The sequence below is a fragment of the Echinops telfairi genome, unplaced genomic scaffold (genome assembly GCF_000313985.2).
Source record: "Echinops telfairi isolate 266 unplaced genomic scaffold, ASM31398v2 ScPeMD7_22;HRSCAF=79, whole genome shotgun sequence".
In the NCBI taxonomy this organism is placed as follows: domain Eukaryota; kingdom Metazoa; phylum Chordata; class Mammalia; order Afrosoricida; family Tenrecidae; genus Echinops; species Echinops telfairi.
The window spans coordinates 6203957-6215995 of NW_022103919.1; the positions used below are offsets into that span (position 1 = coordinate 6203957).

The following is a 12039-nucleotide window of genomic DNA, read 5'->3' on the forward strand; positions in this document are numbered from 1 at the left end:
TCCTCTATGCTCTAACTACGAAAATATTTGATTTACAAATAAGGAATCCTACTTCGCGGAATTTCATTTATCACGGTAGGGTCTAGAACCGATTCACCGCGATAAACGAGGGTTCACTACTTTCCATCTTCTTTGCCAGCACCACGAGTCAAAGGCACCGATTCTTGTTCGGGCTTCCTGACGCAATGTCCTACTTTCACATGCAGATGAGACCAGTGAAAATGTCAGGCACCCCTGAGTGGCTCTTCCACGCTTTAACAAGGCCTTGTGCAGCGGATTTACGCAAGGAAAACGCGCCCTTGGCTGTCTTGACTGATAAACAGAGAAAAGACTGACACTGGCGGCAAAGATTTCATCTTGCTTGGATCCGCATGTTCCAATGGCCACAAACAGGGTTTATATAGAGTTTGGAACCCCCCATTGCTTGATCTCTCCTCTCTGGAATTCCTTCCCTAACTTTCTTGCCACTAGAGTCCCTAGCCTATGTTGTCTGGCTCCTCGATCCGGCCAGCCAGACGATGAGCTTCTATCTAAGTTTTATCTGTTCCACATGGTGCACACTGGAGCCTGCCTTGGGCTAAAAGTCATAAAAAATGAGAAACACACCCAGCGCTGCTCCCCCACCCGACACCCCCCCCAAGTGTCCCCCCTTCTCCGCTATCTGCCAACTTCTGGTTGTTTCCGAAGCTTTGCAGACAGTGGCTGTTTTTCGATTCTGTCTCAAGTTCACAGTTGCCGTCCATGGGAACTGCTCATCCGTGGCTGAGAGCAGGACTCCCGCTTCATATTCACACATGCACGCGTGTGAACTCTCCACCCGTTCGCCCTCCACGGTAACGCAGCTTTAAAATGCTTATCAGCGTGCAGGCTGTGAAGGCTAGCTATCATCGTGTTTTTTGTTTCAAAGATTGTTGTTGTAAAAATTATAGAGGACCCAACGTTTCCCAGGTCAGCATTTTCCACGTGTTCAGTTCAATACAACCACATCAATCATGCTGTATAACCAGCACCAGCACCCACTGTCAAATTTCCCATCCCCAGAAACAAAAACCGTGCTATCTAAACAAGGGTTCCCACCCCCTTCTCCTTCCCACCTGCCCTCCTAACCCTAGATCAACCTTTGCTTAATCCAGCTATTTCACTTTAGTAATAGCATACTTTTTTTTCCTGTAACAAGCAGATGTTTATTCTCTCCCAATACAAGCGGCTCCAAACTCCAACTCACTGCCATCGGTCACTTCTGACTCCTAATGACCCGCGGGACAGAGTAGACCTGTCTCTGTGGGTTTGCAAGGCTATCAATCTACACTGGAGCCAAAAGCCCCTTCTCTCTCTGGAGGAGCAGCCGGTGGGTTCAAACCGCTGATCTCGAGGTGAACAGCCCAATGCATAGTCCACTGTAGAGCATGGGCTCCTGGGGGCGGCTTCCTCTCTGTGACTCTGGGGACGGTCCTCGTCCCTTTCCGCTTCCTTGGGGAGCTCCAGGTGTCTGGCCGCAATCTTCCCTGGATTGAGAGGTTCTCAGTGCAGGGACCCCCAGGTCAAAATGCTGCACACCCTCCCCGCCCGTCTCCTCTTTCTGGGTGGGACCAGGCCCCTCGCCGTTCTGGGTCCTTTGTGACTGACCGACTTCACTCAGGGTAGTATTTTCAAGGTCCGTCCACGTGGCACACCCAGAACCTTATTTCTCTTCCTGGCAGAGCCGGTGCCTGGGGTCTGTATAGTTGTAATTGCCGTACCTTGGGCTGCCTGGGAGAGAGAATCTTCTACAAAGAAGCTTCTCGGCCACATCCGTTTCTTGTTCTGGAAAAATGATCTATTTGTCTCCTTTGCCCTGGATTGGTTTTTATTTCTTTTTTATTGTAATTGATTCGAAGTCTGCCCTTGTACACATAGGCCAATTGCTCTTTGCCTGGTACCGGCGTGAGCAGGTAAGCTGGCAGCACCGGCATGCGCATCTAACTCTTTCTCTTCCCCCGCTGCAGGCCCCGTGGTCCTGACTGAGGTCCAGCTCACGTCAGCCAGGAGGGGACTTTCTCCCCCAGTCTCCTGGGTGGAGACTTGCTCGTGTCCGAAGGGGTACAAGGGCCAGTTCTGTGAATCTTGTGCTCCAGGATACAAGAGGGAGACACCCATGGGGGGTCTGTACGCCAACTGTGTCCCCTGCAGCTGCAACCGGCATGGCACCTGTGACCCCAACACAGGTGAGCCTCCGCAGCACCCCCATGTCAAGGCCACCTGGCTCTGACACCAAGAACTGCAAGCTGGGTACCGACCTGAACCAGGTCCGCCTGGCACGGGCACTGGGGTGCTAGTGGAGCTGTGGGAACCCGGGCCCGGACCACCCTGGAGAGACTGCCTGGGCAGCTCTTGGCTCAAGAACAGTGGTAACTGGGATGAAGTTGGTTGTCAGGCTCAGTGCCCAGGCTTTCGTGTGCAAGATCTCAGATCCTCCTAGGAACTGATGGCCCGAGATAATTAGCATTCCGATTTTCAAAGCTCTAAAAAGTCAACAAAGTGAGTTGTCAAACCAGTGAAGAGCACAGTGGTCAAGCTGGATGGGCCCCGCCCATGTTCCAGACCCGCTACGAAGAGCTTGACACGTAGCCGCTCACGGAATCTTCACGCAGCAACTGGCTGCTGTTAGCCTCCTGTTCAGCAAGGCGGCCAGTAACATCCGCTCGGGCTGACCTCTCTGCGGTGACTCCTCCCTCTGCCCACCTGCAGGCCTGGCCAGGGGATGCCTGCCGGGCAGCGGGGAGTGGGGAGGGCAGGTGATGGTAGGAAGGTTCTTAAATATAAGGGTCCAGACCAGGCCAGAGACCTGCCACCCCCACTTGGTGGCTTATAGCATTGGGGAAGTCTCCCCTATAGCTGCTTCCTTGTTATACAGTGGGCCTAACGACAGTATGCACACCACCAAGTGGTCAAGAATGCAGGCTGGTTTGGGTATATGCTCTGCAGACCACTACCACCACAGCAACTAACTCATGCCAGCGACTACAGTTGGTGCCGCTGTAGTAGCTGGTCTGTTGCTGTGATGCTGGAGGCTTTGTCACTGGTTTCTCAGGTACCATCGGGGTCACCATCGAGACAGGTTTCAGCAGAGCTTCCAGACAGAGACCAGACTATGTAGAAGGAGCCAGCTCCCCACTGTGGAGGAAGCCGCTGCTGAAAACCTGACGCATAGGATTGAAACCCTGTCAGGTACCGAAGGCCTGATGCGCAGAAGCCGGGCGTCGTCAGAGATGTGCCGGAGGCTGGGCCCTTGTGTCTGGGAGTCCACCACCCCTCCAGAGCTCCTGCTGATGAAAGTCAACATGAATAAGATAAGGTCGCCATCTCATGCACTCCGTCACTGAACCCTGCTAAAACACCCAGGGCATTCTGGGACCAAAAAAAACACTGCTGACTCACAGCGACCCTACAGGACAGGGTAGAAATGCCCCTGTGGGTTTCCAAGACTGCCACTCTACTTGGGTAGAAAGCCCTGCCTTTCTCCCTCCGGGACTGTGTTAATCTTTGGAGAAACAAATCCACAGAAACTCATGTATAAGAGAGAGTTTTATATGACGGTTAAGTGCGCATCAATTAAACATCCCAACCCAGTGCTGCCCAAGCCCACAAGTCCAGCATTAACCCACATGTCCAACACCAATCCACCAAGTCCTCCTCCATCTCACAAAACACACACTATGATGCCAACTGCAGGAGGAAAGCCGAGTCAGTGAGCATGTAAGCCAGTGAGCATGTAAGGCAGGGGTCTCCACACGGCTGCTCCAGCACCCAGGGCTGCATCGGGGTAGGTCCATGCGGCTTCTCCTTGGGGGTGACTTGCAGGAAGTCAGCCTTGCAAGCTGAAGCTGGGAACTGCTAAGGCAGCTGCACCCTGGTCTGACCATCAGAAAGCAAGAGACCCGAGGCTCACCAAGCCATTTATCCCTCAGCCCTTCAATTAACCCCACATGTGTGTTTATCGGCCAGGTTGGCACAATAAACTCAGGGACCAAAAGTACTCCCAGCCTGTAGGTGGGGAAACTAAGCTGCAGAGACACTCTACGGCCAGCAGATGGCAGAGCTTCCCTCCCACAAGTCTGTACTCCCCGCTATGATTCCCACCTGAAACTCAGCCTTCATCCAAGGTCCTGCAGTCAGGAGATTGGCACACACTCCTCTTTCCAGCCCGCACCCCACGGGGCTTCTCACATCAGCTCGCAGGAGGCTCGAAGCAGAGGTTTCAACCATTGCCCTCCTTGAGCAGGTGTGGTGTCTCCAAGAAGTGTCCGCTCAGCTTTCCCCAGGGACAACTTTGAAGCTGAGGGCCACGAGAAAAGGCTCATACCTGGGATCGGGCTCATCCAACCAGGCAGGACGAGCACGTGAACAGGTGGGGCCCCGTCCTTGCTCCTGCCCGGGTCAGACATCACTAATGGATCCTGGAGAAGCTTCCCCCCATCCAACAGTGTTGACTGCGGATTCAATGAATTATTTTGGAATACCATAGTAATAATTTAACTGTGCAAGGCCCTTTGAATGAATGCCCTTTCTTTGAACTCTGTCCAGTCTGAAACTCCCTCTTTTTTTTGAAGAGGGTAGGGGCACACAGAGACGTAGAAGAGGTAGACAATTGGCCCAGGGTCACTCAGTCAGTGGTGGATGTGAACCGAAGCTGATCTGGCCTCCACCCTGGGCTTTTCATCCACCCCACCTCCACGTGCAAGGGTTGGCATCCCAGTCCTGTCTGGGTGTGCCCCTGAGCTCCCCACCAAGCGCTCCCTCTGCCCGCTGTCTCTGGGGTGTGGTGGGCTCAGGCACTGGTACCCAGGTACTCATTTGTCTTACTCCTCAGGGACCTGCCTGTGCCAACACCACACGGAGGGCCCTTCCTGTGAGCGCTGCCTGCCAGGTTTCTATGGCAACCCCTTCGCAGGCCAAGCCAACGACTGCCAGCCCTGCCCATGCCCTGGGCAGTCAGCCTGCACCACCATCCCAGAGAGCGGGGAGGTGGTGTGCACCCACTGCCCCCCGGGCCAGAGAGGTGAGTGGCTTGTACTTGGGATGCTGTCCCATGGATCAGCCCAGCCCTGGCCTCCTGACTCTGCCTTGGGCTGCAACAGGGGGACCTGTGTCTGAGGTGTGGCAGATTGGGTGGGTTCTGCTTACAGATGGCCTGGCCTCTAGGGGAATTTGCGTCCCATAGCCCAAGCCCCCCGCCCCCCGGGGTTATTGTGGGGCTGCTGGCAGAACTCAGACTACTGAGTACATCCAACTATGACCTTTGGACGCTGGACGCTGCTGGGGCCTAAAAAACAAATCGCGAGGGTCCCCAAGTGGCCATGCCCGAGCACCCACCGGCTCTTACCCATGCTTATGGTATAAAGTGTGACTTGGAAGCATGTAAGGAAGACCAGGAGCCCCAACACCTGACAACTTCCCCAGAACCTTCCAATCCACAGTAAAGACAGAAAACCTGCCATGAAACAGGTAGCTTTTTAAAAAAAAAGTTTTCCATTCCTATATTAAACTAGAACCCTATTCTCCAGCCCACAGTCTCCTGCTCCTTAGTCCTGCCCTCGGCATCAGGGACCCCCCATTCTCTGATTTGGCATTTTGTGCCCGTGACTGCAGCCAGAAAGCCATTCAATCCATCCTGTCTGAGGCCCTGCCCCCCGCCCTGCCATTGTGCCACCCGCCCTCCCATTTTCTACTGCCAGCCCCCCCTTCTCCCTCCACACACAACCATCTCTGTCCCAGGGCGCCGCTGTGAGATGTGCGATGATGGCTTTTTTGGGGATCCCCTGGGGCGCTCGGGGGTCCCCCAGCCTTGCCGCCGGTGCCAGTGCAGCAGGAACATTGACCCCAACGCTGTGGGCAATTGCGACCCCCTGTCTGGCCGCTGCCTGCGCTGCCTGTACAACACCACCGGAGACCACTGTGAGCGCTGTCAGGAGGGCTTCTATGGGAGCGCCCAGGCCCCTCGGCCTGCGGACAAGTGTGCGCGTGAGTACCCGGGACCGGACCCCTGTGGGGTGGGGGCACTGGCGAACCATGGCCATCTTCTCTGCCCTGGCCCCGGGCCCGGGGAGAGTGACCAGGGAGGCCCTGGCGAGGCGGTGCGACCTCGGGCAGGTTAGTCATCATCTCTGTTTCCGGGTCAAAGAAGGGCCGGGCGCTTTCCACCTGGAAACCAGGTTAACTGGGATCTTGTGACATCTTTTCTTCCTGCCTTGATAATTCCACATTTCCTCACGCCCCACAGTTCACACAAAAGACGGTCCTCTGAGTCCCTAGCCCCCACCCCACCTCCACCCAAGTATGCGCTTCCTCTCCCCTCCCCCTCTGGTTTACTGCTCAGCCTGCACCCCCTCTCAAAGCCACAGCACCCCGTCTGGAGAAGGCTGGCAGAAGCCCTGCAGGACAGACCACCAGCCTTTGTCCCAAATGAATTTGCTCCAGGGTCCCATCTGTTGCATAACACCTGTCAGCTGCCAACTGACCCCTGTAGGCAGCCCTGTCCAGAACTCAGACCCACAAGCTGCCCTTGCCTCAGAGGATCCAAAGGAGTGGCTGCAGAGGGTCCACCTGTGACCTCTGTCAGAGCCAAGGCAGAGGGCGAGGTGGGCGCTGGGAATCTTGGGCCTTCTCTCCCACCTGAATGACCAGCTGCCATTCTGGGCTGCCATTCTGGGCTGCCTCTTCAAGGACATAGCAAATGGGCTGAGATGTGAACTCTACCCTCCGACCTTCTTCCTGAAAGGGCTGAGCAGCTGGGCTGGGTGGGAGGCACCTCTGTGGGCTCCCCCAGCCCCTCTGCCTCCACGGGACCCCAAAGGTTCAATTAATGGTGCCTTCTGGCACAACTCCTTCCTGCCCCACCAGCCTGTGCTTGTACTCCTGAGGGCTCAGTCCGTGAGAAGACCCCCTGTGATCCAGTGACCGGTCAATGCCCTTGCCTGCCTCATGTGACCGGAAGGGACTGTGGCCGCTGCCGCCCTGGCTTCTACAACCTCCAGCCTGGAAGGGGCTGCCAGAGGTAGGTGGTGATGGTGGGGGATGGGGGTGTGATGGGCCCCCTGCACCTGGGTGTCTTCGAGGCTAAAAAGAGCCAGGTAGCCTCCAGGGAGGGGCCCAATGAGGAATGTGTCATCCTAGGCCCAAAGCCAGGTACACTGTGCCCTTCTCCACAGGGGGACAAAGGGACAGTCCCTTGGGGTCAGAGTCACCGCCCTGGCAGCCCAGGATTACAGCCAAGAGCAGCCCTAAGGCATGTTCCGGTGGGCAGGTGTCCGGTTTGGTCTCCAACTCCCTTCTCAGTAGGGATCGTCGCTGGACTGGCTTTTGTCCACAGCAGCACTTAGACGACTCTTTAGAGACAGTGGACAATCCAAGGACTGGCTGAGTAACCGTGCAGAGCTTCACTATGCTCACTGCACCGGGACCCTCCCACAGAGGGGCACTTGCAGCCTTCAGGAAGCTTTCCTCCACAAAACCTGGGGGACCCCAACCCCCACCAGCTGTCTTCAAATGGGGCCCCTTCAACAGAAGGTCTGGTGGTGTCAAGGCTGGGCTCAGACCCTGGCCCACTTGATGAGCTTCCTTGTCCCTCTGCCTCCCTCCTCACAGCTGCAGGTGCTACCTGCTTGGCTCCCACCAGGACCAGTGCCACCCCAAGACTGGGCAGTGCCCCTGCCGCCCAGGCGTTGCAGGCCGGGCCTGTGACAGGTGCCAGCAGGGTTTCTTCGGCTTCTCCGCCAAGGGCTGCCGGGGTAAGGAGGTCCCAAGGCCGGGAGGGAGAGTGGAGCCCAAGGAGTCTGGGCTGAGCACTGAGGGGAGGAGGTTTGGTCGGGTGGATCTCAGCAGGAAGGGAGGTCGGCGGCCTGGGAAGGGCAGCAGCAGGGCCCACCTGCGCCCAGCCATCCTGCCGGCTCTGGGACCTGCAGCTGCGCATGTGCAGGGTCTGGACAGTGGGCCTGAGCTGGCAGTGTCTGAATCCCCACTGTGGGGAGCGTTTCCATTCTTCAAATGTCCTCACCTCGACCTTCAGAACTGGGGGGTGGTGTGTAGAGAAGAGCCCCAAGAATCTGTCTTTGAAGCTGCCCCGGGGTCCTGGGGAGCAGCCAGGTGTAAGGATGTAGAGGATACAGAGAGGACTCCGAGGGCGCCGGTTGGACCTCTGTAGAGTTCAGGGCACCCAGTGCCCTCTGCTGTGTCGTCCCCCCAGCCTGCAGGTGCTCCCCGCTGGGCTCAGCCTCCGCACAGTGCCACGAGAACAGCACGTGTGTGTGCAGGCCCGGCTTCGTGGGCTACAAGTGCGACCACTGCCAGGACAACTTCTTTCTCGGGAGCGGCAGCCTGCACTGCCAGGAGTGCCCACCCTGCTACTCGCTGGTGAAGGAGGAGGTGAGCCCCCTGATGCCTCCCCTCTGCCCAGGCCCAGCCAGCACCACCTTCCCACTTACAGAGCGCCGAGTAGATGCCAACTCTGTGCCCACCCCACCTTCTCACTCGGCTCTGCCCATGCCCCTGTCCCTGGGTGGGCAGGGAAAGGCAGGTCTGGTCATGTGCCCTACCCCCTGTCAAAGTGGGCCTGCCTCTCCAGTGTCCTTGGGTTCAGTGGGATCCCCACTATCGACAGGGTCTTCTTCTTGGGGAGGAGCCGGAGGAGGGTGAGCTGGGGCGAGGTGTGGTATTGGGACCCAGGTGCTACCTCTGAATTACCCCGCTTGCCTCTGATGGCCTTGGTAAGCTGCCATGTGTCTGCCACCTCTGGTAATACTGCCCAAAACAGAGCTGGTAAGAGTACTGGTGGCCTGAGTGTGTTGGGGAACTCCGGTGTACGGAATTGTAGAAAGATCCGATTATAACAGCCTGTGTTTGTCAGGGTTCTCCGGGGAAACAGAACCAGCAGCATGTATGCATCAAGAAAAACAGAACAAAACTCACTGCCATCAAATTGATTCTGGCTCATAGGACCGATAGAGGGTTTCTGACGCTGTTAACTCTTTATGGGAACAGACAGCCTCACTGTTCTCTCCCGGCACAGCTGCGGGGTTTGACTCAGGCACAGCTGGGGGGTTTGACCCAGCCTGGCCACGAGCAGGCCAGCATGCACCAGCAGCGCTGCTGGTCCATCCAGGGTTTCTGAGACCGTAAGGGAACAGACAGCCTCGTCTGTCATTTATATATGAAATGTTCCATTTGTCCACAAACTTTGTGAAGCCCCCCTGGGCATGTATGTATGTACACACACATGTGCCCATGGATACATATATATACCATGCATGTACATCTGTGCGTTTGTACATGTGCACACAGATGTATGTCCATGTTCACCCTGAATATATAGAGAGAGTTTGGTTTGAGGGAGTTTGTGAAACCATTGTGGGGGCTGCCAAGTTCAGAATCTGTAGCTCGAGCAGCAGACTGGAAATGCCAGCGAGCTGTCTCCTGTCTAGTGTCTTAATGCTGCAGCTCCCGCGCTTCCACGACAGGTCTTCTCACCCTTCTGGAAGCTCCATGGCCAAGTCAGGGTCCCAGGTGTGTGATGTCCTTCTATGGGCCCCTGCCCTCATCTCTCGTGACTGCTGGCCAGCCTTGGCACCCCTTTGCTTGTAAAGGGTCCTCATATGCAGCTGTCTCCCCACTTGTGTGGGAGTGTGTGTCTTCTGATGACTCAGAAGTGATTAGGTTTAGGGTCCACCCTACACTGGGATGTCCTCGTTAACATGACAGAAGAAAAAACCTCTATTTCTGTTTCTAAATAGGGAGCCCTGGTGGCTCTTCTGGGAAAGCATTATCCTGCTAACCAAAAAGCCAACGGTTCAAACCCACCAGCCACGCTAAGGTAGAAACACGAGACTGTTTGCTCCTGTGGAGGTTGGCAGATCCTCTGAAATGGTATAGAGTCCCTATGAGTAGGAATCCACCGGAGGCAGTGGGTTTTTTTGTTTGTTTCTAACGAGGATCTCATGCAAAAGGCTAGGAATCTCATGCAGATTTTTATTCCATCCACAGCATCTTTGCTACAGGCTGGAGGCAGAAGTCCATGGGGTTTGCTCTGAAGGCCTTTAGCTGGGAGGATGAACCCCACCTCTCTTTCCTTCACTGACAACCAGGAGCTTGACTCCTCAAGAAAGAAGGGACAGTCCAGGCAGGGCTTCCAGACCCCTAACCTCACACGCCCTTCCCTCCCTGTCCCCTCCAGGCTGCCAAGCTGAAGGCCAGACTGACCTTGATGGAGGGGTGGCTGCGGGGGTCTGGCTGTGGCACCCCCTGGGAACCACTAGATGTTCTGCAAGGAGAGGCCCCCCGGGGAGATGTCTACCAGGACTATTACTCATTGCAAGGTATGATGGGAGAGTGGACGGAAGACCAGGAGGCTGGCTGCCCAGACTACCCCCAGGGAACTCTTGTCTTCTCTGGCTCAGATGCTCTGAGGGCCCTGGGCTCTTTGGATGGCCTGCTTGCTTGGGAAGCTGGCCTCTCCCCCCTGGCTAGTGGACCCTCCAATGGTACAGACCTGTTGCTCCATTGGGCCTCTCTCGCATGTCCCTAGCCCGGCAGCACTCGTAATTTTGTGAGTGCTGGTTCTGGACGGTAGCGTCTATCCCCAAGCCCGCCTATCCAAGTAGAGTATAAACCCAGTTGGGCCAAGCAGGAGCGTAGTCCGTTCACGTATTTGCTTGTCCAGTGAATGATTGTCGAGGCTCTGACCCAGGTATTGAACAGGGACTTGTCCCAGGCCTGGTTCCTTGGCTCTTTGGCTCATTAGCATATCTCTCCCTTACGCCCCCCCATGTTTCACATGTCCAAAATAAATGATTAAATAATCTTTTAAAATGACAAGAGAACTATAATGGAAGCCAAGGGGCTGGAATTTCGCCCTGGGGAGCTGAGATTTAGAGGCACACAAAACGAAATGGTTCTTTAATGGCGTCTTCACTTGGGAGCACCTGGAGAAGGTGGTGATGAGTCAGAATTCACAGGTGAGTGGTGGGAAGGGTACTCCCTTAACAGCCAGTCGGGCTGAGCTGAGCCCCTGGTAGCAAGAATAGCTTCCAAGCAGGGAGCTCTGGGATGCCTGCCGCTCTCTAAAATGCTCAGCCGTGAGCCAGGTGAGCCAGGTACTGGATGCTGAATTTTCCTGCTGTGCCCCCTTTGAAGGTTGGCTTGCAGTGACCCCAGAAGCCGGGCTCCCTCCGAGTCCTTTGTCTGAGACTGACTGGCGATGGGCCATGGACTGGATGACTTGCCTGCTCTGGCCTTCGCCTCTGCATCTGTCACACGGGGAGGCCTTGGCTCTTGACCTTGAAGTGCTCAGGGTTGGTGGTGGGGTGAAGCTGTGCCTGAGGGAGGGTAGTGGGCACAGCTGGGGCGTTTCTGGAAGGGAGGGTGGGAGATGGGGTGGAGTGATATCAAGAGCTCTCTGCGACCTCCAGGCTGTGGTTTTCCTGCAGCGTCCCGGGAAGCCTTCGTGGAGCAGATGTGGGGCCTTGAAGGCTCGCTGAAGACAGCCCGGGAGCAGCTGCAGGAGCTGAGCAGCAGGGCCCGCTGCTCCCAGGCCAGCGCCGAGAAGCCCTGTGTCCAGCTGGCCGATCTTGCCGCGGCGCTGAGGTCCTCAGAGGAGGAGATCTGGCACGCAGCCTCCGTCCTCTCATCTCTGGTACACCCAGGGCGCCCCGTTCCAACCCCTCACCACCGGGTGTGGCCACTGGGAGGGATTCCGGGCAGGGGGCAGGGCCAGCTGGAGACCCGGTCCTTGCCTAGCCACGCTGTTGACCTGGAGACCTTGGGCATATCACTCTCCTTGCCCGAGGCTGCCGTTCCTCACCTGCACAATGGGGGTAGTCCACTGGCATGGACGAGGCATCTTCTGGGGTGCTGTGGGTGCTGGCAGGCGGGCAGCAGCCTTACCAGGAGGTTCAGATTCTAGGACTTGGGTATCAATTCTAGGTTCTTGTTTTTTAATGATGGACCGTGTCCAATTTGGCCCTGAGCCCTTCAGGGAAGGACCATCAATTTCTTCCTCTTTTCCTTTTT

The 12039-nt window shown here is 56.3% G+C and overlaps 1 protein-coding gene across 1 annotated transcript in view; it reads left to right on the forward strand.

The window, feature by feature from the left end:
• Positions 1-12039, forward strand: part of LAMC3 (laminin subunit gamma 3) — an 86253-nt gene that overhangs the window by 62189 nt on the left and 12025 nt on the right. Inside the window, exons 12-19 of the mRNA XM_045288521.1 lie at positions 1986-2204; positions 4850-5038; positions 5755-6000; positions 6880-7033; positions 7624-7766; positions 8222-8400; positions 10205-10346; positions 11457-11662. Of these exons, the coding sequence (XP_045144456.1) occupies positions 1986-2204; positions 4850-5038; positions 5755-6000; positions 6880-7033; positions 7624-7766; positions 8222-8400; positions 10205-10346; positions 11457-11662 (1478 nt within the window). The remainder of the gene's footprint in view (positions 1-1985; positions 2205-4849; positions 5039-5754; positions 6001-6879; positions 7034-7623; positions 7767-8221; positions 8401-10204; positions 10347-11456; positions 11663-12039) is intronic.